The sequence below is a fragment of the Rattus norvegicus genome, chromosome 20, assembly GCF_021556685.1.
Source record: "Rattus norvegicus strain SHRSP/BbbUtx chromosome 20, alternate assembly SHRSP_T2T, whole genome shotgun sequence".
NCBI lineage: Eukaryota > Metazoa > Chordata > Mammalia > Rodentia > Muridae > Rattus > Rattus norvegicus.
In genome coordinates this window covers 13,254,462-13,280,379 of record NC_141553.1, presented here as the reverse complement: position 1 = coordinate 13,280,379, position 25,918 = coordinate 13,254,462, and the positions used below count along the sequence as shown (strand labels likewise).

Sequence of the window (25,918 nt, the reverse complement as noted above, 5' to 3'; positions counted from 1 at the left end):
GCTTGTCGATGCTTGTGTTACATTTCAGGAGTCTGTTCTTTTATTATTTTTTTCCACTGTATGCTCTGGGGTTTAAACTCTGGCTTGTATGGACAGTGCTTCTATCAACTAAGCTACCACGCAGGCCCCTTTTAGACCCTTTCTAACGTTTGTTTTGTAAATGTGTGGGTACTGGTAGGATAGACAGAGTTGGACTACGGTGTGGCTTTAAACAAATCACCCTAGGTATGGACTCAGGAAGTGACGTCACTTGGGCCCCTTACAAATGCCTCTGACTTTCCAAGGCTGAAAGTTGTTCTGTTGCTTTTGCCTATTTTTTACCTCAAAAATATCAGGGCATACCCAGACTTGGCCACATAAGCCTTGTGGCCTGGGATTTGATTTGATAATGCCATAAACTGTACAGTGAAGACCACCTCCATCAGTGTGGAAAAAACAACCTATAACCCATCGCACATAGCTCATAGGTTGCAGACATCTAGGGGTTTTTTTTTTTTATAGCTTTTGACCTTGAATTTCTCTAACCTTGAAGCCACATCCTTTATATTTACGATAATTATGACTGCTGGTTATACCCACCTCACTAGTTGTGAAAGAACATGGCGGGCGCTGGGTGCAGAGATGTCCTAGAATCTGCATTTTAATGCCAGACTGTATCGACAGCATGGATATATTTAGCAAGACTTAAAGGGACCTGGGGATGTTCGTCCTCTTCCAGAAGCTGCTTTTCTCAATGCTTTGACACTCACGTATAATTGCCTCTTGCTCTTGACAAAGGTTGTGCGATCTTTTCTTAGTCCAGGGAACTCAAAACTCTATTAACATCTCGCCTGTCAAATATCAGACATTATATTATTATAAATATCGTATTAGACCGGAGCTAAGAAAAGTGGTTAAGTTGTTTGTTGGTTGGTTTGTCTTGAGATTCAGAGCTGAGCGTTCATAAGGCCACAAGCCAAACCCCCTTTAATCGTTGTCCTTGGTTTTTACAGTCATTTGCCTTGCTGCTGGTGTTGGGGTGGTTTTTTGTTCCCATTTACATCAAGGCTGGGGTGAGTATCTGACGTATCTGTCACGTGTTTTTTTCTCTACTCGCTCTTCAGGTTAAATCTTGAAACCTGGGTTCTTGCGATTGTTGGTCCTATTGCTAATAATATACGGAAGAAGAAAAAACATCACATTGCTTGCCCATAGGGTCCCCCAGGATCGAATGTGACTGTCAGTAGGTGAAGTCAGGGGTGGTCCTGCCTGATCGTCACTGTGGTAGATGTAAACCTGACTAGAGAGCATCCTCAAAGCTGTACGAGGCATTTGAGCAATGTTTCCAGAAAGCAGGATGCCCATATTGGTTCTCACATAGCTCTCCCTCCAGGGTAGAGAGCAGAGCTGGAATCAGGGGCATGTCTTAAGAGAAGTGCTTCAGTGGTGATCTGGCTTAACGCCGGATCTTTCTGGCCATGCCTCCTAAATTCTGGTATTACAAGGCATGTGCTACCATTCCTAGCCAAGATTTCATGAACATTGGTGTGTGTATGTGTGTGTGTGTGCGTGTGTGCACGTGCACACACATGCATGCATGCATATATGGAGGTCAGAGGACAACCTGTGTCTGCTTCGGCAGTGCTGGCTTACAAGCCCACACTAGCATGGCCAGCATTTTTACACAGGTGCTGGGTATCAAACTGACAGTCTCGTGTCTGCAGGGCAAGCACTTCACTGCCTATTGTTCCAGCCCCAGAGTTCATGGACTTTTGTTCAAGTCCATTGTCCGCTTGGATGCCCAAGTGCAACTTCATAAAATGGGTATCTGATCGTGACCCTTGAACCCTTGAAAGCCCTGGACCTCCCATTTCCAAAACCATATAGAACACTTTGAATTTTTAAAATCAATTTTATGTGTGTATGCATATATGTCTCTACATAAAGTCTATATAGAGAGAATATAGACCTATAGACAATATAGACAATATATAACCTATATCACAATGCACTATATATTTTTATAAATATTAATTTTGCTGTGCTGCTGCATTACTCAATAAAGTGACTATCATTTGGCAAAATTCGTAATACATAGTGAACATCGGAGCCTGGAGGACATTGTGACTTTGTCTCCGATGCCTGGGCTCAATCCAGAATTGTCGCTCTGCCAAGGAATTATGTCTTTCCCCTTTGTACCCCCAAGATGCCCTGCATAGTGCTTAACTACCCATAGTCATTTAGTAGATGTCAAACTGTCTGCATGCATTAGGCTCCGAGCTGAACTCAGGCTGTCTGTCTCTGCAGGTGATGACCATGCCAGAATACCTCAGGAAGCGCTTTGGTGGCAAGAGACTGCAGATCTACCTCTCTGTCCTCTCCCTCTTCATTTGCGTGATACTGACGATCTCAGTGAGTTCCCTGCCTCCTGGCATTGGAGAGTCCACAGTTTGCTTCTTTGGGCCGTCTCCTAAAATCAGGGTCTGGCGTGTCCAGACTGCAGCCAATAAGCATAGCAGGTTCAAAACTTCCCGATGCCTTAAACTTCCTGGAATGGAAAATGCCCAGGGTAGCCACATGCCTAGGGATTTTCACATCGGGAGACCCACAAGAGTGTGGACCCATCCCTGGAGAACATTCTACATATAAAAAAGCAGGTGCGGCCAAAGAGCAAATGTCAGTCACACAAGTAGTAATGGTTTCTTGCTACAGATGCCTCTTGCTTGTCCGGCCTTTATTTTCTCTGAAGCAGCTTTGATTTACATCTTTCTTTCCAGTTTAACTATCAAATAACTGATCAAGGAGGGAAGTACTTTATATCATTAATTCAATTTGAGTTCGCCTTATCAAAGACTACCCTTGTAAAACCCGTGTCATAAATGGTCCTGCTAAAACAATTGTCTCCTAGAAATTACCTCTGATGAAAGATGACTGAAGTTTGAGCAGCACAGGAGGAAAGAAAGTGCAACATATTTATCCTTATGTAGCAGTGTTTAAGAAAACATCTGGGCTTATAGCTGGACACCCGAGTCAGTATTAGAGAACAGCTGCCTTCCCTGTTCTGCTGGGCTGTTACTGTTACACGTAATCCAGCTGCTGCGTCAGGATGCTACAAGCTTTCCTAACACCATGTGAGCACTTTTACCCTTTATGGAGCTCTGATGCCCAAGCAACAGGAGTTGCCCCACACCAAGACCATGAGGATTTCCACATTCATACTTGGCTACTTATGAAGACGTAAGGACAAGAAATCTGCACAACCAGGAACAGTGTTAGTATCTGCCAGGTAGAATGGGAAATGGCTCTTGCATTAAACCTGAGATGGCAAGGTTAGAAGAAGAAGAAGAGTCCCCCCTGCCCCAACCCCAGGTGCCAGAGACTTTGTTCTCTGTGTTCTCCAAGTGCCTAGGACTTGTTAATCACCCAGGTCCTCTCTGACATCTACAGCTTTATGGTTCCAAAGATCATGAGTGTGTGTCAAAACAGAAGGCAGCGGTTAAAGGAACGCTAGAGGGATGGGGCCTTTCAGAGTGCATGGTTCTGGGTTGGAACTGAGGAAGGGAGAGTAGGAAAGCTGGGCGGGGTCCAAGAGTCCATGCACGTGCTTTCCCTGTGATTAGCTGATGGCATGGCAGCAGGCCCAATGCTTACAAGATTATGCCCTGAGTGATATTAATGATGATTAACCTTAGACTCCTTTGTTTATACACACATATACCCTGATAGCCAATGCTATCCTGGCTACTTATTAAACAAACCTTTACAAGAACCTAAGATAGAGGAGTTTTCAGAGTCTTGCCTGCTACGATTGAGAAAAGATGGACAGAGGTTCTCAACCTTCAGTAACATATATGTGGAGCATCATTAGCGGACAAGATGTCCTGTGGTCCTCAAGTATTTCAGTTCATAATTCCTAGGAAACCTGCCCATCTCCTGGGAAACCACAGAACTGGGAAATTGACATAGCTAAAAGGTACAATTTTACCAAGATTATTAGCAATTGTTACAAAATGGTCTCTTTTAGCAAAAGAAAATCCCGAGTCCTTAAAATTCCTCTTTATTAGAAATGGTTTTCTTTTGTTTGTCCTTTTTCTGATGATTTTTCCTTACTTTATCTTAATGAGTTAATTTTCCCACTTGTAAATTTATTATTTTTATCAAAAATACATTTTTTCCCACACAGTATGTTTTACTATGGTTCCCCTCCCTCCAATTCCTCCTAGATGCTCCCACTTTCCCATCTACCCAAATCCACACCCTTTATTTTCTCTGTCATTAGATTTAAAAAGGCATTAATAATAATGATAATAATAATAATAATAATAGGACAAAACAAACAGAAAAGAGCAAAAATATACAAGAAACATACAGATGCTGTCACACATATTTGCACACACAGAAAACCTATAAAAAGAAAACCAGGAACTATATTATATAAGGAAAAGGTCTGTACAGTTAAATAAATAAATAAATAAATAAATAAATAAATAAATAAATAAATAAATAAATAAAAAAACTCAGATGAAGCATAGTAAGACAGAAAAAAAAAGTTCTTCCCAAAAAAATTTCCACTGAGTTTGTGTCCATTTTGGCCGTCTACTGCTGGGCATCGGTGAAGACTAATTTTCCTTTGTGATGGTTACCAATTGGAAGTAGCTTATGGGTTAGGGGTGGGTCATTCGTCCACTTCCCCTGACAGCACTGGGACCATCTCTGGCCAAGGCATGCGCAGGTCTCCTGCATGCATCCAGTGTCTGTGAGTTCATGTGTCAGTCCTGTTGTGTCTAGAAGTCCCTGCTTCCTTAGTGTTTTCCATCCCCTCCGGCTCTTACAATATCTTCTCCTCTTCCTTCTCTTCCTCCTCTTCTTCCTCCTCTTCCTCCTCCTTCTCTTCCTTCTCCTTCTCTTCCAACTCCTCTTCCTCCTCCTCTTCCTTCTCCTTTTCTTCCAACTCCTCTTCTTCCTCCTCTTCCTCCTCCTCCTCTTCCTTCTCCTTCTCTTCCAACTCCTCTTCTTCCTCCTCTTCTTCCTCCTCTTCCTTCTCCTTCTCTCCACCTCTCCCTCCTCCTCTTCCTTCTCCTTTTCTTCCAACTCCTCTTCCTCCTCCTCTTCCTTCTCCTTTTCTTCCAACTCCTCTTCCTTCTCTTCCTCTTCCAATTCCTCCTCTTCCTTCTTATCTTCTTTCTCCTCCACTTCCTCTCTTCTTCCTCCTCTTCTTCCTCTTCCTCCTCCTCTTCCTTCTCTTCCTCTTCCAACTCCTCCTCTTCCTCCCCCTCTTCCTCCTCTTCCTCCTCTCCCTTCTCTTCCTCTTCCAATTCCTCCTCTTCCTTCTCCAATTCCTCCTCTTCCTTCTCTTCCTCTTCCAATTCCTCCTCTTCCTCTTCCAATTCCTCCTCTTCCTTCTCCAATTCCTCCTCTTCCTCCTCCAATTCCTCCTCTTCCTTCTCTTCCTCCTCCACTTCCTCTCCTCTTCCTCCTCTTCTTCTTCCTCTTCTGGTTCAGAGTTCCCTGAGGCCTGAAGGGAGGGATTTGATGGAGACATCCCACTTAGGATGGACGGTTGCAAGCTCTTACGTTCTCTGAAGCTTGTTCAGTTGTGGGTCTCTGTATGTGTTCCCATCTGCTGCGATAGGAAGCCTCTCTGAGGATGGCTGGAGAGACACTGACGTATGAGTACAGCAGAATGTTACTACAAGTCATTTAATTGGTGTGTTCCTTTAGGAGTATATTGGATTTCCCATACGACCATGGACTATCTTGGGTTCTTCAACACCCAAGCACCAAGGGTCAGGCATGGGTTCCACCTCATGGAGTAGCTCGTAATTCCAATCAGACGGTGGTTGGTTACTACCCCACCTTTTGTGCCACCATTGCACCGGCATATCTGACAAGCAGGTTGTAGATCACTGGGTTTGTAGCTGGGTAGGTGTTTACACTTCTTCTCTGGTAGCATACAGAGCATTTCCCAGTAGTGCACACACTAATCAGTGGGAGTCAGGGCTCAGGGTAGGCACCAGCTCAACTTCTCCCCGTTCGGTGAATTGTAGGGAGGTTGTCTTCAGTAGCAGGGCCTTACCATCAGTTTGTGGAGAACAACCAATACCTTGTCAATAGCCTGGGTTGCTTAGGGGTTTCCATGGCTAACAAGACAATGGGATGTAACCCAATCCTGGAACTAGAGGTTTTGTTTGCTAACAAGAGATATCTAAATGGGGATTTTTCTTTCTTCCCCATTACTTGGCAAATCCAATCTAGATTTCTTTCAAAATCTGTATATATTTTACCAAGCTTCTATAGTATTGGGTTTCCATATGACCCACCCCAAAGGGCTCTTACTTTTACCCATCTCCCCTATTTTCCTTCCCTTACTCCCCTCTTTCCTCCACTCGCAATTTGATTTCCCATTCCAGTCTTTTCTAGAAATCTATTCTACTTCCCCTTTCTAGGGATGCTAACCCTTCCTTCCCTTACCCTGTACCTAACCTCAGTGATTATATAGCGTGTAGTCTGTTCATTGAAGACTTAATAGCTAACATCCATGTATAAGTAAACACACCTTATTTGTCTTTTGGGGTCTGGGTTACCCCATTCAGGATGATTTTTTTTCCTAGTTCCATCCATTTACCTGCAAATTTCATGATTTTTTTTTAAACAGCTGAGGTATACTCCATTGTGTGAATGGACCACAATTCCTTTATCCGTTCGTCGGCTGATGGTCATCTAGCTTGTTTTCCAATTTCCAGCCTACTATGAATAGAGTTACAGCAAACATGGTTGAATAAATGTCTGTGTAGGACGATGCAGGGTCCTTTGAGTATTTGCTCCTTCCCCACCCCACCACAAAAGGAGAAAGAATTCTAACTTAAGAATATATGTTGAGAGCTGGGGAAGTGGCTCCCTTGGTGACAATGCTTCCTAAGTCAGCATGAGGACCTGAGTCTCAACACCTCCCACCCAAGCAACAATCCAGTCACGGTCACGTGCTCACTTATAACTCCAGAACTACAGGACAAGGCAGAGGGAACACAGGGGGATCAGTGTGCTTACGGGCTATAGTAGGAATTTTTTGTTGTTGTTGTTGGTTTTTTTTTATTAGCTTGAGTATTTCTTATTTACATTTTGAATGTTATTCCCTTTCCCGGTTTCCAGGCCAACATCCCCCCAACCCCTCCCCCTCCCCTTCTATATATGGGTGTTCCCCTCCCCATCCTTCCCCCATTGCCGCCCTCCCCCCACCAGCCTAGTTCACTGGGGGCTCAGTCTTAGCAGGACCCAGGGCTTCCCCTTCCACTGGTGCCCTTACTAGGCTATTCATTGCTACCTATGAGGTCAGAGTCCAGGGTCAGTCCATGTATAGTCTTTAGGTAGTGGCTTAGTCCCTGGAAGCTCTGGTTGCTTGGCATTGTTGTTCATATGAGGTCTCAAGCCCGTTCAGCTCTTCCAGTCCTTTCTCTGATTCCTTCAACGGGGGTCCTGTTCTCAGTTCAGTGGTTTGCTGCTGGCATTCGCCTATGTATTTGCTGTATTCTGGCTGTGTCTCTCAGGAGAGATCTATATCTGGTTCCTGTCGGCCTGCACTTCTTTGCTTCATCCATCTTGTCTAATTGGATGGCTGTATATGTATGGGCCACATGTGGGGCAGGCTCTGAATGGGTGTTCCTTCTGCCTCTGTTTTAATCTTTGCTTCCCTATTCCCTGCCAAGGGTATTCCCTCCCCCCCCTTTTTTTTTGTTCTTTTTTTCAGAGCTGGGGACCGAACCCAGGGCCTTGTGCTTCCTAGGTAAGCGCTCTACCACTGAGCTAAATACCCAGCCCCGGGTATTCCCCTTTTAAAGAAGGAGTGAAGCATTTGCATTTTGATCATCCCTCTTGAGTTTCATATGTTCTGTGCATCTAGGGTAATTCAAGCATTTGGGCTAATAGCCACTTATTAGTATGGATATTTTAATAAATCTTGGCACAGGGTTCCTTCATGCCTCAGACCATTTATGTTCTCAGATGAAAGATACAAACACAGCCTTTATATGTTAATTCGCCTTAAGCAGCACAATAGCTGGACAGTGGCTGACCTTCCGTGCTGTGAAAACCTACCTTCTACTGATAACCCTGAGTTATTACTTACTAATCTCTATGTCCCATCTTGGCTGCTATTAACTCCACTTAGTCAGCCCTCTGGACCACATTCTCTTGGCCCAGAGTCCAGGGAGCTTTCCATGCTTCTCTACCCCACGTCATCTCTTGTCTCGCCCCTGCATACTCTTCTAAGGCACAGCAGCTCTCTTGTCTCTCTCTCCCTTCTTCCTCATAATCCCAAGTCGTGACAACTAAACCCCACCTATGTCTCTTCTTCCCAGCTATCGGCTGCTGGCATCTTTATTTACCAATCAGAATTAATTGGGGTCAGGGTCCCTTAGTGTGTCAAGTGCTAACAGTTTTGGAGGACCCAAATGAACATTAGAATACAAGCACCATTAGGCCAAGCACCGAGTGCCATGCCACTGCCTAGCTGTAGTTCTCTCACAGATCCTCTCACAGGAACAAGATGGAGAATGGTAGAGTAGAATATCTGACCTCCTCCTCTACCGTCTACACACATGCAGGTGCATGCACACACAGAAACTCTCACACACACTCACAGACACACACACAAGTGCACACATGCATGTGCACACACAGAAGTGCACACATGCACACACAAATGTACACGTGCACACACACAAATGCACACATGCCCATGTATGCACACAAATGCACACATATGGGTGTACACACACACAAATGCACACATGCCCATGTATGCACACAAATGCACACATGCATGTGCACATACACAAATGCACACATGTGGGTATGCACACACACACAAATGCACACATGCCTATGTATGCACACAAATGCACACATGCATGTGCACATACACAAATGCACACATGTGGGTATGCACACACACAAATGCACACATGCCTATGTATGCACACAAATGCACACATGCATGTGCACATACACAAATGCACACATGTGGGTATGCACACACACAAATGCACACATGCACATGCATAAATGCACATGTGAGCGTGCACATACATCACATCACTCACATACACTACACTCATTTATCAAAAGAATATATATTTATATCCATCATAATCAGAAATTCTTATAGGAAATTAATGAGCATCCCCAAACCTCATAGCACAGAGAAGTCTTAGGCCTTGGCACCTTATTTAATAAGTACCTGAATGGCTTTGAAGGTAAGCAGTGAGTGACACTGCTGTGTGAATGTCTTCCTGGGGGATATTTATGTAGTGTCTTCAGGGATGAATAGGAGTTCACCAGGAAGAGGAGGGCAGGGCCTGTGAGCCTTGAAAAAAGAAATCAGAGGACTGGAAATACCTGCTTTTCCCCAACCGTGCTGTTCCCTTTCTAGGCAGACATATTTTCTGGAGCCATCTTCATAAAGCTGGCTTTGGGGCTGGACCTCTACCTGGCGATCTTCATCCTCTTGGCTATCACAGCCGTCTTCACCATCACTGGTGAGTCGTCTGGGTCCTTGTCCTCTGTTGAGTTCTGCCACCCCTGTTGATCTGTGTGTGCACATGTGTTTGTGCCTAGATCGTATCACAGGAAAACAGTCACTCCTTCAATGAAGGGAACGATGATTTATTCCCACGCTAGAGCGAAAATGGTTTTGCTAGACGGCATAGTACAAAGACCTCCGAAAAGGGGGGAAGTTTTGTGATAGCAAATGTTTGCCCTATATCCTCCTTGATATTTATAAGTGAATGGAGCAGTAGAACTACACTGTAAGAGAAACTTTCGGCCAGACAGATGAAAGATAAAGCCATGTGTGGTGTCATCTCCCATAATCCCAGAGCCAAGTGAGCTGAGGCCAGGAGGATTGAGAGTTCAAAGCCAACCCGGGCTACAGAGCAAGGCACTGCAAAGAGAGAGGCAAAGGGCAGATGGAGAAGGCTGGGGGGAGGGGAAGGGAGGGAAGGGGAAAAGAAGAGAAAACAGAACTAGATAGAGAACAAGGCAAGAGAAAGGATAAACTGAGCTTGTGACCCAGCCAGGAGATTTCTCAGTTTCTTGCTTTGCTTTTGGTTACAAAACCAACATCACCCTGTCTGTCCCTGAGCTGACTCTGGGCCTAAAATGACCTTGAGGCTCACAATTATCTGCCTCGACCTCCCAGGTAGCTGAAGTAAGAGGCTCACTCCTAGCAGCCGGGAGCTTGGATGTATCTTCCTACGATTAAGAAAATGCTTCTTGATACATTCAGGCTGGAGGAGAGGACAGTTATGAGGGCAAATCCACAAGCGTGTGTGGATAAATCACTGACTTTCTCTCCTCAGGGGGCTTGGCCTCTGTGATTTACACTGACACCCTCCAGGCCATCATCATGTTGGTTGGATCCTTCATTCTCATGATATACGGTAAGCCAGGACTGAGTGCACAGGTCCCTAGATTCCTGCCTCTCTCTCTCTCTGCCTTCTCATGATGCTTCCTTCAGATTCCCCATTTTCCTGTCATTTTATATAATCCCCATCATGGACCTATTTGCCTACCTTCTCCTTGCTTTATTGTATCAGACAGCAGGCGTGTGCCTAGTCTCCTTGTGTCTTGTTATGCCCCAGGGTATCAGTTGATATCCCTGAGAAGCCTGCTGTCTTCTGAAGGGAAACAGAAGAGCAGCAGATATGGGGGAGGGGACTGGGTTGGGATGTCTGCTATGAGAGGGAAAAAAACCACTTTATTCAGTACATCGTTAGGGTGCACAACACACGGCTTGGCGTTTTCTCTGTGATTCCCACTGTTCCGTTCTCCTATCTTGGTGGCAAGGAGCATTAATGAATTCAGTGTGCGAATCTTAATTTCTTTCTACATTCTTCTGCATTGAAGTGGCCAAGGCAAGGTCAGGTAATCTTGACCCCGCCTTCTCCCCAACTGGAGCCTCATCTGGCATGTAAATAAATGCTATCTCCTGTCTTCAAAAAATAAAAGATAAATATGTGTGTGTGGTGGGGGGGGGGAGATTCCTTTCTCCATGCTGGGAGAGATTCTGGATGTAGACTAAAGGTTCCTCCCAAGACAGGACCTTGTGTGTTATATGATGTTTTAACAAATTAAAGGGTTTCCCCTCTTTTCCTCCTGAGGAAAGGTACTTTGTAAACAAACACAAAACAAAACCAAAAAAAAAAAAAAAAGCCTTAGCCTGCGTGTGGTGGGAGATGTGCTCATAGCCTTTCCACTTTGAAAGCCCTCCCTGCCCTATTTTAGCTCCCAAGAGCTCTTCTGAGGTCCAAACCGCTCCTTGTCAGCAAGATAAGTAAAGGGTGTGCTATCCTCTTAATTGGCTTAGTAAGCTTTGTATTGTTAACTGTCCTGCATAGATTATCTTAAAATGGTACCCTGCCTAGATAATCTACAAATGTAACCACAAAAAAAAAAAAAAAAAAAAAAAAAAGACCAGGTGAGAGTAAATGTCTCTCCCCAGTTCTCAAGTCCCCAGGCTCCATCCAATAAGATACACTTAAAGCCATCTTGAATGTGCACGGGTCCATTCACAGAGCTTGAAGTCTATGAAGCAGAAACTGAAAAAAACAAAAAACAAACACTACCACCACCACCACCAACTCCACACTGGTATGGAGACCTCAACATAATCTGGATATCATTAACCATGTGGCTATCAAATTAAATTCAGTTCATTTACCCAGCTCCTCCCCATCTTGGGCAACAGGTATTCAAACAACCCCATCCTACATGAGAAAGATTTTCTGTCCCATGGTGCACTCTGGAAAGCAGGTGCTAGACACCATTCTTTGTATGCATTACATGCAGTTATCCAAAATTCCTATGCCCTTCTTGTTCCCTGGTCCCTGCTGTTTGAACTTAGTGATGGGATGCCAGGTTAATCTCTCCAGCCCCCACTATTCTGATGAATTCTGCATCATCGGAACTTCATACTCGGTAGCTGCAGAATTATTGGCTCATTTTTCTCACGTCGACTATTACTGACTGCTGACCAGCCATGCCAGACCTGTAGTCGTCTCTCTCACCATCTCCCCTCATCATCTAGCTTGCTGCCAAGGTTTCCCCTTTTTCTCTTCTTTCCCAGTGTTCTATCATACCGTAATCAAACATAGCACCAAAAAGGTATGCGTAAGGTTTGAAGGCCTTTGCTTTCTGCTCCTTACCAAAGAGTTGAGATTCCTGGTGGCTAATTTCACGGGGGATCGCTCTGTGAATTTACCGTCAGGTTTGTCTCTGCCCCGGGTGCTTGTGAGGCACCCGGGTCAGCCTATTGCTTGGCACTTCTAATTTTTTACCATGATGCTAGATACTCAGAGAAATACGGGAGAGTGCGGTAAGGAAAACCTGTAATAATCATTTGCTTTCGAGCTTTCTGAATTTGACCTGTTGCCAGGGGAGACACTAGGAAGGTGTGTGGGTCAGGAGAGAAGGTCCCGGAAGGTTTGTGTGACCTCCACTTGAGGGGATAATCATCTGACAGCAGCTCTCTGCGATGTGCAGGAGGTATTTTATTCCTCTGGGGCTTTTGCAGCATTTGTTGAAGTCGGAGGCTATGAGAGCTTTACAGAGAAGTACATGAATGCCATCCCCTCTGTGGTGGAGGGGGACAACCTGACAATCAGCCCCAAGTGCTACACCCCTCAGCCCGACTCCTTCCACATCTTCCGAGATGCTGTCACTGGAGACATACCGTGGCCGGGAACGGCATTTGGAATGCCTATTACAGCGTTGTGGTACTGGTGCATAAACCAAGTAAGTGACTAAGTGGGCATGCGTGTACGTATGAGAGAGAGAGAGAGAGAGAGAGAGAGAGAGAGAGAGAGAGAGAGAGAGAGAAAGAGAGAGAGAGGGGGGAGAGGGAGGTGGGAGGTGGGGGGAGGGAGAGAGAGGACTTCTGTCCTTCCTTATTTTATTATTTATTTATCTTTATTTTATTTATTTTTTTCATCTTTATTAACCTGAGTATTATTTACATCCCCCCCCCCAGCTAGGCAAGCACTCTGCCACTGAGCTAAATCCCCAACCCCTTCTTATTTACATTTCAATTGTTATTCCCCTTCCCAACATCCCCCTAACCCCTCCCCCTCCCCTTCTATATGGTTGTTCCCCTCCCCATCCTCCCCCCATTACCACCCTCCCCCCAACAATCACGTTCACTGGGGGTTCAGTCTTAGCAGGACCCAGGGCTTCCCCTTCCACTGGTGCTCTTACTAGGATATTCATTGCTACCTATGGGGTCAGAGTCCAGGGTCAGTCCATGTATAGTCTTTAGGTAGTGGCTTAGTCCCTGGAAGCTCTGGTTGCTTGGCATTGTTGTTCATATGGGGTCTCGAGCCCCTTCAAGCTCTTCCAGTTCTTTCTCTGATTCCTTCAACGGGGGTTCTATTCTCAGTTCAGTGGTTTGCTGCTGGCATTCGCCTCTGTGTTTGCTGTATTCTGGCTGTGTCTCTCAGGAGAGATCTACATCCGGTTCCTGTCGGCCTGCACTTCTTTGTGTTCTTCCTTTTCATCCCACAGAAAAGCGCTAGTGTGGGCTCAGGTGCTGGGGTGCTCTTCACAGCGATCTCTCACCCAGCTCAGTGCTCAGGTTTGAGCGAGGCAGAGAGAGCTCCGGCTGGGAGGGGGAACAGCTTCCGCCACCCCCAGCTGCCGGTCCTTCTTTCCACCACTGCCTGCCGCTTTGGTTTCTCGGGCTGGGCTGAGCCAGCAGGAGACTGACTAGCCAGTGATGATGGGTGCAGGAGAGCTTCCGGCCGGTGATTTCGGGAGAGCAGATCTCTTCCCCAAGCAGTGATATTATAGCTCTTATGACAAAAGCTCTCAGATGATGGGATAATTCCTGCACACCTTTAATTCTGAACAGGACCTTTAAATAGAGTTTTTCAGATTGGGTCAGTGTCTGACAGCAGGTACTTCCTATGGGTTTGGCCTGAGAGCTTGGGAAGACCTCATCTACATATTTGGGGGCGTGGTCCTGTCTCTAGGACTGATCTGTCTTGAGCCTATGTGTCCTGGGGTCCTGTCCTCACCTGTGGAGGAGGGGCTCGGGGCATTCCTCGACATGATTGGTCTGCAGCTAGCGAGGACTTGAGACTGGGAATGCACCTGCCATCCCTTTTAGGGTCTCCTGGGGATTCGACCTGTCTTGACCAGGAATCAGTGGACCTTTCACTGCCCTCTGCCCCACACACTAGGATCTAGTTTCTGCACACAAACATAATTTTCAAATCCAAATGCCTTTACAAGATTTATGAAGAACAGCTGTTCTATGCCATACCCTGCCCTGAATCATATCCCTTAGAAGCAAACACGGTAGGCTCCTTCAACCAATTATTTCCTATTTATGACATATCTTGGTCCACGAACCATAAACAGAGACATGACCTTAGGCCTCATTAGAAATGAATGCTCTCAGAACCCACCCTTTGTTCTGTCCACTTTCAAATATCTAATGGTGTCCTTAAGGGACTCTCAGACTTCCCTCTGAAACTTCATAAGGCAGGCCTCCACTGTCTTTGCTTCATTAGAGCAATGGCTGCTGGCCAACAGGGGCTGAGAAATTATCTATGATTAAGAATCAATCAGTATCAATGAGGCGAAATCTTCCAGGAAGTCTGTCCTAAGTGTCAACATACAGAAACTGTGGTCCAGAGGCAATTAAGAATGCACCTAGTGCTGGCAGCCAAACTTAGTACAATTTGTAATAGTTTTCCAGGTAGAACTGGTTTTGGAGTCATGAAAAAGTCGTGGAGATCCGCTGAGGCTGGGCTATGTGAGGGACAAGGCGGAGCGGTTGGTAAAAGTGCAGCCTTAGTTACAGTAGAAACCTCAGGATTGAGAGAGTCCTGGGAAGAAGTAGAGAACAGGTATGATGTGGTAAAATCTGAGTGCCCCAAGAGAGAGCAGAACATGCTAGCGGTGTGGGTGCAACTCAGTTTCGTCGGAGCCTCCAGCACTTTGGAGATGCAGGATCAAGAGATGACCAAGGACGGAAATAGGAATGGGGTGGAAACTGCCTGGGAGAGAAGCTGTGTGTGCTTCAGAGAGCAGGTCCCATGAAGAGCTATTGCCAAAGCCATTAGCAACCCAGAAGACGAGGAGTGGGTCCCATGCATCAAGCCCTGAACGTAACACTCTTGACCGTTAGTGTTGCTTTGGTCTGACTATGATTATGATTATTCCAAGTTCTAATAAGAACTACATATGTATTTTCAGTAAAAAAAGAAAAAGGGGGGAAATAGATTTTTTTAAAAAAAGAAGCCACACTTTTAAAATTTTGAAGGCTGTGGGAACTTTTATAAGTTGGAATATTTAAGAGCGTGATATTAATATTAATATGAGATCTTGGGGACAAACAAGAAAAAATGGTTGTAGTTGAATAGCGATGTGTTTGTGGGTCAAGTTGCAAAGGGTCAATTTTGCTGGCATAGTCTTACACTGACTTGACACAAGCCGGAACCATATTAGAAGAGGGAACCTCTGTTAGGGGGGAAAAAAAAAGCCATCAGACTGGCTCGTGGAAAAACCTGCTGTAAAATGAAATTTTCCTCCCAACCTCGAGTTCCCGGAACAATGACTCTGAGACTGAAATATATTTACGAATACCTTGGCCATAAGCTTCACATGTCCCACAGCTAACTCATAACTTAATATCTCATTTGTTTGAGTCTAAGTCCTGTCATGTGGCTGGTTACCTCTGCTAAGCTTTCATGTGTCTATTTTCCTTCATGTCTGGGGGCAAATCCTCCCACACCTGGCTCTATCCCAGAATCCCTTCTCCTTCTTCAGATGTCCCACCTTCTTAGTCTACCCTTTCCTATAAGCCATAGGATTTTATTGACAGGTGAAGTAGCCATACACTATACAAGAGATTCCTTCTACAGCCTGTGGTACATTTTCTTGAGGGCTTGTTTGGAGTTCTAGCAGGGGAGCGCAGCTACTCATATACCCTTGACCGAAGATCAGTCCTCCTCTGTTTGGGGAAGGTCCTCCTCTTCCACCTTCCGAAGCTTTGGGAGGGACGTATGTATATGGATCTGTGAGGGAGGAAGCAGACACCAGCCTAGCCAGCCAGATTAGCCAGATCAACCCTGGCAATCAATGTGATGACAGATGTCACAGCCAGCTCACCCTCACATTTTGTGGTACACTCTCTTGATTGAGGATTGATGTGGAAAATTCCAGTTCATTGTGGGCAGTGCTGCCTCTAGGATGCTGGACCTGGGCGAGCTAAGAAAGCAGGTTGGGCAAGCCATGAGGATCAAGCCAGTAAGCAGCATTTCTTCATGGCCTCTGCTCCAGTTCCTCCCTCCAGGTTCTTGAATTCCTTCCCTGGCTTCCCTCAGTGGTGAACCTTATAAGTTAGTTGTAAAGTGAAAGAAATAATTTCCTTTCCAAATTGCTTTTGGTTGTATTGTTTTATCGTATCAAGAGACACCCTAACTAAGGACAATTAATCTGAAGAAACTAACCCTATTTTTAGGCAATTATGTAGAAGGAAAATTTCAAGAGGTCAGGATTTTGTGAGGAGCTTGGGATAGAGATTGTCAGTAGAGCCTGGAGTACATAACGCCCTGGCTTTGAACCCCCAACACTGAAAAACTGTGGGAGGGAAGAGAAGCACATAAAACATTCTGGAGCTATTTTATAGATTCTGCTTCTCTACATAACTCTCAATAGATTTGCATAATTTAGGAATTTTAAATCACGTGCATTCTTCTTTGAGGAACACCATCACTACATATGGTTCATAGCTAGGCAGTCTCAGAACATCATGGAAACAGTCTACATGAGCGTCTCGGTGATCTACTCACTGCCCGACTCTTGCGTTTTTCACAGCAGCAGGTAGACAGGTCAAAGAGCAATTACCTTAGCAACAGTAGGAAGATCCCGACGATGCCTACAGTATTAAATCCAGAGCCTAAAGCATGACACAGGGCAGGCAGCATTTCCACCTATAGGGATTGCCGTTGTTATTTGTGGCCCGGACATGGAATTCTTGTGAATAGATGGCTAGAACCTGTCGCCATGTACCTGTGGAGGTCAGAGGACAACCATAGGTGCCGGTCCTCGTGTTCCACCTCGTTTGAAGGTGACCAAGAAGCAGCTTGGTCACTGCCTCCTATGTCAGGCTAGCGGGCCAGCAAGTTTCCAAGGATTTCCCCATCTCTCTCCCCCATTAGCTGTAAGAGCACTGGGGTTGCCAAACCATGCCAACCTGTTCAGATTTCCATCTCTGCAGCAGCTTCTAAAAATATTTTACCTATCGCTAATATGTGCTGACATCCATAGACCAAGACTCTCGCATACATTAGTCATATGCAGGATACCATAAGAGGGATAACCCTGCTCGGGGAATGTAGGCTCATAGTATACAATTTAAATAATTCTTTAAATCAATGCATTCCTCCAGAGCCCAACCTCCCCCCAACGCCATCTTTTCTTACTGCAGTTTCAAACCTCAGAAGACGTAGCAGACATCAGTTTCCGGTTGTCTCACTTCCATCTCGCGTTTCCCTGGCAGGTCATTGTACAGCGCTGCTTGTGTGGCAAGAACATGTCCCACGTGAAGGCCGCCTGCATCGTGTGTGGGTACCTGAAGCTGCTGCCCATATTCTTCATGGTGATGCCGGGGATGATCAGCCGCATTCTGTACACAGGCAAGCCGCACTCTTAATCTCCATTTTACGCTCGAATTCGCATCAGTCCATTAAGGAATTCTTATTTCTTTTAAATTTAGATTTATTTTCTGGGTTCGGGTGTCTTGCCTGTATGTGGGTCATTGTATCGCATGCATGCAGTACCCACGCGGGCCAGGAGATGGCGTCAGGTCCTCCAGAACTTGAGTTGTACAGGGTAATGGGTGGCCATGTGAATAATGGGAACCAAACCCACGTCTCCTGCAAGAGCAAACAGCAAGTGCTCCTTCCTGACGGTTGAGCCAGTCCCAAGTATTTTTAAGATGTAGCAAAACCTTACTAAAATAGGAAACGGATTCTAGGTAGAAACAGAAGGAGAAATTCAGATCGAGGAAACAGCTTCGACAGAGGTGCCAGGGGTATTAAAATCAGTTTGCCTTACTTCATTCACACTGTTTCCTTTGTCCTTTATACTCTGCCTATATCCTTGGAGGCATTTGAAACACCGAGTCCTGTTTCCAGAAGTTTAGAGAATATGGTAGAAGGGCACCGCGGGCAGTGGTAGAATTTGTCAGGGATAGATTGCTGAGCTGCTGGTGTGTGTGGGGAGGTACATGTCTTAGTTAGGGTTTCATCGCTACAGAGAGACACCATGACCATGGCAACTCTTAATTTAGGGCTGGCTTAGAGTTTCACAGATTTAGTCCATGATCATCGTGGCAAGAACCATGGCAGTGTGCAGGCAGGCATGGTGCTAGAGGAGCAGAGAGCTCTACATCTTGATCCAAAGGTATCCAGGAGATTCTCGTTCCACACTGGGAGAAGCAGGAGCACGGGAGACATCAATGCCCACCACTGCGGTGGCAAACTTCCTCCCACAAGGCCACACCTACTTGAACAAGGCCACACCTCCATGTGGGCCAAGCATTCAAATGCATGTGTATATGGGGGTAAAACTTATTCAATCCCCACCACATTCCACTCTCTGGCCCCCATAGGCTTATAGCATTTAGTCCCCCCACCCAGGCTTATAGCATTTAGTCCAACTTCAAATGTCTCCATAGTCTATCGACATCTCAACAATGCTTAAAAGTCAAAAGTTCAATGTCTCTTCTGCTGGTCCTGCAACCTCTTATCTGTAACTCCCTATAAAATCAAAAGCAAAATGCCAATCAAATACCTGTAATATCAAAGGATATCTATTAACATCCCAAGATCCCATAGTAAGGAAATACTGGTCCAAAGCAAGACCAAAAATCCAGCTAGGCAAACTCCAAACTCTTCATCTGCATGGTTTTTGTCCGACTCCTTTCAGCTCTGTTGCCTGTAACACACTCACTTCCATTCCCTGAAATCGGCTTTCCTCAGTGGGTAACCCACAGCTCTGGCCCACAGCTTGGTGTCTCCAAGGCAACGATAGCGTCTTGGCTTCTTGTTCCAGTGTCTGGGAGCTACACATGATCTTCCGGGTTCCTCCAAAGGGTTTGAGTCACATCTCAGGCCCCGCCCTCTGTAGCACTCTAGGCTCTGGTTGACTCCGCCCCGCTGCTGCTGCCCTTCTTGCTGGTCATCCCATGGTACTGACATCTCTAAGTCGCTGGGGTCTTCTGCTATAACTAGGCTGCACTTTCACTGATAGCCTCTAGTAGGCTCTCTATTCCTGGTGTCAAGCCTCAACTGCCAAGGCCACTGCACCTTCACCCATGGCCTCTCCTGGCCTCTCCCAGTGCAGAGCCTCAGATGCTCTCCCTGACCCCTTCGTGCTTCAGGACCATTATTACCATCTGGGTGACTCTTAGTCATTACCAAATCCAGATGCCAGCACGAGGTACGACCCTGGCTATTTCTGGAACAGCTTCTTCCTGCTCTCAGAAAATACGTCCCAGAAGATTTCACCTCAGTAACTTGTTTGTCCGCTGAAAACTGTGTTGACATTTTGGCGGAAACCGTATTGAACCTATAGGCTGCTCCTGGTAGGTTGGCTGTTTTTACTATATTAATCCTACCCATCCGTACTCATGGGAGATCTTTGCAACTTCTGGTAGCTTCTTCAATTAATTTCTTCAGCATCTAAATGTTTCAATTTGTATCACGCATGTCTTTCATGTGCTTGGTTAGAGTTATCCCAAGATATTTTAGATACCTTTAGAGTCTATCGTTAGAAGGTATTTTTCCTTGATTTCCTGCTCAGTCCACTTATCACTTGTAAATAGGAAGGCTGCAGATTTTTGAGGGTTAATTTTGTATTCAACTGCTTTGCTGGAAGTGTTCAGCAGTTAATGGCGTTTCCTGATGGAATTTTTAGGCTCACTTACGTATATATTTATTTTACCATCTGTAAATAAAGATACTTTGACTTCCTCCCTTCTGATGTACAGCCCCGTGAGCCCCTTCATTTGCCTTGTTTGTCTAGACAAAACTTCAAGTATTATACTGCATAGGCATGGGGAGAGTACATAACCTTGCTTATTTCTGATTTTAGTGGAAATGCTTTATCTCCATTGAAGTTGATATAGGCTATGGGCTTGCTGTAAGCTGGCATTATGTTGGCGTCCGCCCTTTGTCTTCTGCTCTCTCTCTCTCTCTCTCTCTCTTTTTTTAAAGATTTATTTATTTATTATATATAGGTACACTGTAGCTGTCTTCAGACACACCAGAAGAGGGCATCAGATCTCATTACAGATGGTTGTGAGCCTCTAGTAGGCTCTCTATTCCTGGTGTCAAGCCTCAACTGGTGAGCTACCATGTGGCTGCTGGGATTTGAACTCAGGACCTCTGGAAGAGCAGTCAGTGCTCTTAACTGCTGAGCCATCTCTCCAGCCCTTCCTGCTCTCTTTAGTGATTATCGGGCAAGGGTGTTGGATTTTGTCAAGTCTTGTACCTCGTCCAATGAGATTGTCATGTGGTTTTTGTCTTTCAGAATGATTATATGATGGCTAATTTTTTTAAATTTATATGTGTTAAACCATCTGTGCAACTCTGGGATGAAACCTGCTTCATTCTGGTGGGGGATAATTTTGTGTGTTCTTGTATTCGGTTTGCAAATGTTCCACTGAGAATGGTTTACATTTATGTTCATAAGGGAAATTGGCCTGTACTCACTTTTGTTTGCTGGGTCTTAATGTGGGTTGGGAATCAGGGTACCTGCAGCCTCTTCAAAGAACTGGGCAGTGGTCCTTCTGTTTCTATTTTGTAGAATAGTTTGAGGAGTATTTGTGTTAATTCTTCTTCGAAGGTCGGGTAGAATTCTAAGCTAAAACCATCTGTTCCTGGATTTTTTTTTAATTAAACTTGAGAAACGTAATTACTGCTTCTACTGCAGAAGGAATTACACATCTTCTTAAACTGCTTATCTGATCATAATTTAACGTCGGTAGGTGCTATTTGGAAACATTGTCCATTTCTTTTATATTTTCCAATTTGATGGAATATGGTATTTTTTTTAAGTATGTCCTTATGGTTGTCTGGATTTCCTCACTGTTTATTGTTTTGTCCCCCTTGTCATCTCTAGACTTGTTAATTTCCATCTTCTCTCTCTGCCTTTTTAGTTAATTTGGCTAAGGAGTTGTCAATCTTACTGATTTTCTCAAACAACCAACTCTTTGTTTCATTGAGTTGGATAAAAAGCTCTTTGCGTTTTTTGTTTCTATTTTATCAATTTCGTCCCTGAGTTTGATTATTTCTTGCAGTCCGTTCTTTTGGGGGCGCTATTTCTTCTTTCTGTTCTAGAGCTTTCAAGTGTGTAATTTAGTTACTAAGGTCTCTCCAAGTTTTTTTTTTTTTTCTTTTTTTTTTTAACTTTTTTTTTTTTTTTTATTAACTTGAGTATTTCTTATATACATTTCGAGTGTTATTCCCTTTCCCGGTTTCCGGGAAAACATCCCCCTCCCCCTCTCCAAGTTTTTAATGTAGGCATTTAGTGAGCTTGCTTCTAAGAACTCTCTTCTCTGTGTCCCATGGGTGTGGTTACGTTGTGTTTTCATTTTACTCTATCGTTAAAAGATTTGAACTTATTTCTTAATTTCTGCCTTCACACATTTTTACGTTCAGCAGTGAGCAGTTCGGCTCCCATGATTTCGGAAGCTTTCTGTCGTTCTTCTTGTCATTGGTATCCAGCTCTAATCTCTGACGCTCGGGTAAGATGCAGGGTGTTATTTCAAATTCCTTGTGTTTGTTGGGGTTTGCTTTGTGTTTGAGTATGTGGCCAATTTTGCAGAAAGTTCCCTGAGCTGCTGAGAAGACGGTACGTTCCCTCGCATTTAGTGAAATGTTCTGTAAATATCTGTTGGCTCCGTTTGACTTTTGATATTGTTTAGCTCCAGCATTCTCCATTTACCTTTTCGTTTGAATGACTGTCTATTGGTCAGAGTGGAGTATTGAAGTCACCCACTATCGGTGTGTGAGGATCAATATGTAATTTAAGTTGTGGTACACACATATATGTGTGTGTGTGTGTGTGTGTGTATATATATATATAACATATCATTATATGTATATTACATATCATTATATGTATATTACATATCATTATATGTTACATGTACCATATAATTACATATATTATATAATTATAATGTTTTTGTACTGTATGCACACACACACACATATACTTCGGTGCTCGTTTGTTCAGTTCATATATGGTAAGAATTGCGATATTCTCTCAGATGTTTCCTTTAATGAGTATGTAGTGCCTCCCCCCTCTCCTGACCACCAACAATCTCCCCTGATTAGCTTTTCTTTGAAGTCGGTTTCATCAGATATTAAAATGGTTACACCAGCTTGCTTCTTGGGTCCCTGAGCTTGGAGTACATTTTTCCATCCTTTTACCCCGAGGTTGTGTCTGTCCTTGATGTTGAGGTGTTTTTCTCAAATACAGCAGAAGGATGGATCCTGTTTTTAAGTCCATTCTGTGAGTCTGTGTCTTTTCACTGGGGAGTTGAGACTTTTGACATTGAGAGTTATCAATGAGAGCAGTGTTTGTTGGTTCCCAGTATTTGGTTGTGGTGGTGTGGGTGTGTCCCACTCTTTTGATTGGCTGTTCTGATATTGTTTATTCCTTGTGTTTTCTTCAGTGTGCTTAGGCCTTCAGATTGAAGTTTTCTTCTAGTACCTTCTTGTAGAGCTGAATTTTTAGATAGATACTACATTTTATTGTGAAATCTCTTTCTTTCTCCAGCTATTGTCATTGAAAGTTTTGCTGGGTAGGGAGTGTAGTCTGGGCTGGCATCTGTGATCTCTTAGAATTTGTAGACGATTTGTCCAGGCCCTTCTGGCTTTTAGAGTCTCCATTGAAAATTCAGGTGTTTAACTCTGTCTTTAGATGTTATTTGATCTTTTTCCCTTGCTGCTTTTAACATTCTTTGCTTACTCTCTACATTTACTGTTTTGATTATTGTGTGGCCCAGAGAATTACTTTTCTGGTCCAGTCTCTGCATTGGTACTCTGAATCTTTGTTTCTTGACAGCACCTCCTTCTTTAGGTTGGGAAATTTTCCTCTATGACTTTGTCGAGAGGTATTTTTTATGCTTTTGTCCTGGATGATTTTTCCTTTCTCTTATTTCTATTAGTAGTAGATTTGGTCTTTTCATAGTGTCTTAGAGTTACTATGGCTGTGTGAAACACCATGACCAAAAGCAACTTGGGAGGAAAGGGTTTCTTCAGCTCATGTTTCTACACCACAGTTTATCATCAAAAGGAAGTCAGGGCAGGATCTCAAATAGGGCAGGAACCTGGAGGCAGGAGCTGACGCAGAGGCCATGGAGGGCTGCTGCTTACTGGCTTGCTTCCCCTGGCTTGCTCAGCCTGCTTTCTTATAGAACCCAGGACCTCCAGACCAGGGATGGCTCCACCCACAGTGGTCTAGGACCATTGATCACTAATTGAGAAAATACCCCACAGCTGGATCTCAGGGGAGTATTTCCTCAACTAAGGCTCCTTCCTCTCTGATGACTCTAGTCTGTGTCAAGTTGACATAAAACCAACCAGTGCACATAATTCTGCAGATTTCTAGGATGTTCTATGCCTGAGTTTCTTTTTAAAGATTTAATGTTTTCTCTTACTGACATATCCATTTCTTCTGACTTGTCTTCAGTGCCTCAGCCTCTCTTCCATCACTTGTATTCTGTGGGTGAGGCTTTCCTGTGGGCTTCCTATTTAGTTTGGGTTTCCTTATTAATTCTATTTCTACTATAAGATCTTGAACTGTTTCCTTCCACTGTGTGTGTGTGTGTGTGTGTGTGTGTGTGTGTGTGTGTTGATTTCATACTTATTTGTATCCTTTTAAAGGGTCTTTAACATATTCATAAAGACTATTTTGAGGGTTGGGGATTTAGCTCAGTGGTAGAGCGCTTGCCTAGCAAGCACAAGGCCCTGGGTTCGGTCCCCAGCTCCGGAAAAAAAAAAAAGGGTTGTTTTGATTTGTATTTCCCTGATGACTAAGGATGTTGGACATTTCTTTAGGTGCTATTATGAAGGGTGTTGTTTCCCCAACTTCTTTCTCAGCCTCTTTATCCTTTGAGTAGAGGAAGGCTACTGATTTGTTTGAGTTAATTTTATATCCAGCCACTTTGCTAAAGTTGTTTATCAGATTTAGTAGTTCTCTGGTGGAATTTTTGGGGTGACTTAAGTATACTATCATATCATCTACAAAGAGATATTTTGACTTCTTCCCTTCCAATTTATATCCCTTTCACTTCCTTTTGTTGTCTGATTGCTCTGGCTAGAACTTCAATACTATATTGAGTAAGTAGGGAGAGAGTAGGCAGCCTTGTTTAGTCCTTCTTTTTAGTAGGATTGTATCAAGTTTCTCTCCATTTAGTTTGATGTTGGCTACTGGTTTGATATATATTGTGTTTACTATGTTTAGATATGGGCCTTGAATTACTGATCTTTCAAGACTTTTAACATGAAGATGTGTTGAATTTTGTCAAATGCTTTCTCAGCATCTAATGGGATGATCATGTATTTTTTTCTTTGAGTTTGTTTATATAGTGGATTACATTGATGGATTTCCATATATTGAACCATCCCTGCATTCCTGGGATAAAGCAAACTTGATCATGATGGCTTTGATGTGTTCTTGGAATCCATTTGGGAGAATTTTATTAAGTATTTTTGCATCGATATCTATAAGGGAAATTGGTCTGAAGTTCTCCTTCTTCCTTGGGTCTTTGTGTGGTTTAGGTATAAGCACAATTGTGGCTTCATAGAAGGAATTGGGTAGTGTTTCTTCTGTTTCTATTGTGTGGAATAGTTTGGACAGTATTGGTATTAGGTCTTCTTTGTAGGTCTGATAGAATTCTACACCGAACCCATCTAGTCCTGGGCTTTTTGTGGTTGGGAGACTTTTAATGACTGCTTCTATTTCTTTAGGAGTTATGGGACTGTTTTGATGGTTTATCTGACCCTGATTTAACTTTGGTACCTGGTATCTATCTAGAAAATTGTCCATTTCATCTAGATTTTCCAGTTTTGTTGAGTATAGGCTTTTGTAGTAGGATCTGATTTTTTTTATTTCCTCAGTTTCTGTTATGTCTTCCTTTTCATTTCTGATTTTGTTAATTTGGATACACTCTCTGTACCCTCTGGTTAGTTTGGCTAAGGGTTTCTCTATCTTGCAATTTTCTCAAAGAACCAGCTCCTGATTTTGTTGATCCTTTGTATAGTTCTTTTTGTTTCTACTTGGTTGATTTCAGCCCTGAGTTTGATTATTTCCTGCCATCTACTCCTCTTGGGTGTATTTGCTTCTTTTTGTTCTAGAGCTTTCAGGTGTGCTGTCAAGCTGTTAGTGTCTGCTCTCTCAAGTTTCTGTTTGGAGGCACTCAGAGCTATGAGTTTTCCTCTTAGCACTGCTTTCATTGTGTCCCATAAGTTTGGGTATGTTGTGCCTTCATTTTCATTAAATTCTAAAAAGTCTTTAATTTCTTTATTTCTTCCTTGATCAAGTTGTCATTGAGTAGAGCATTGTTCAGCTTCCATGTGTACGTGGGCTTTCTGTTGTTTCTGCTGTTATTGAAGACCAGCCTTAGTCCGTGGTGATCTGACAGGATGCATGGAATTATGTCAATCTTCTTGTATCTGTTGAAGCCTGTTTTGTGTCTGATTATATGGTCAGTTTTGGAGAAGGTACCACGAGGTGCTGAGAAGGAGGTGTATTCTTTTTGTTTTAGGGTGAAATGTTCTACAGATATATGTTAAATCCATTTCGTTCATAACTTGTTAGTTTCTCTTGTCTCTATTTAATTTCTGTTTCCATGATCTGTTCA

The 25,918-nt window shown here is 43.9% G+C and overlaps 1 protein-coding gene across 1 annotated transcript in view; it reads left to right on the top strand.

The window, feature by feature from the left end:
- Window positions 1-25,918, top strand: part of Slc5a4 (solute carrier family 5 member 4) — a 43,207-nt gene that overhangs the window by 4,873 nt on the left and 12,416 nt on the right. Inside the window, 6 exon segments of the mRNA NM_001106383.1 lie at window positions 993-1,052; window positions 2,287-2,391; window positions 9,407-9,512; window positions 10,335-10,415; window positions 12,548-12,768; window positions 17,540-17,675. Of these exon segments, the coding sequence (NP_001099853.1) occupies window positions 993-1,052; window positions 2,287-2,391; window positions 9,407-9,512; window positions 10,335-10,415; window positions 12,548-12,768; window positions 17,540-17,675 (709 nt within the window).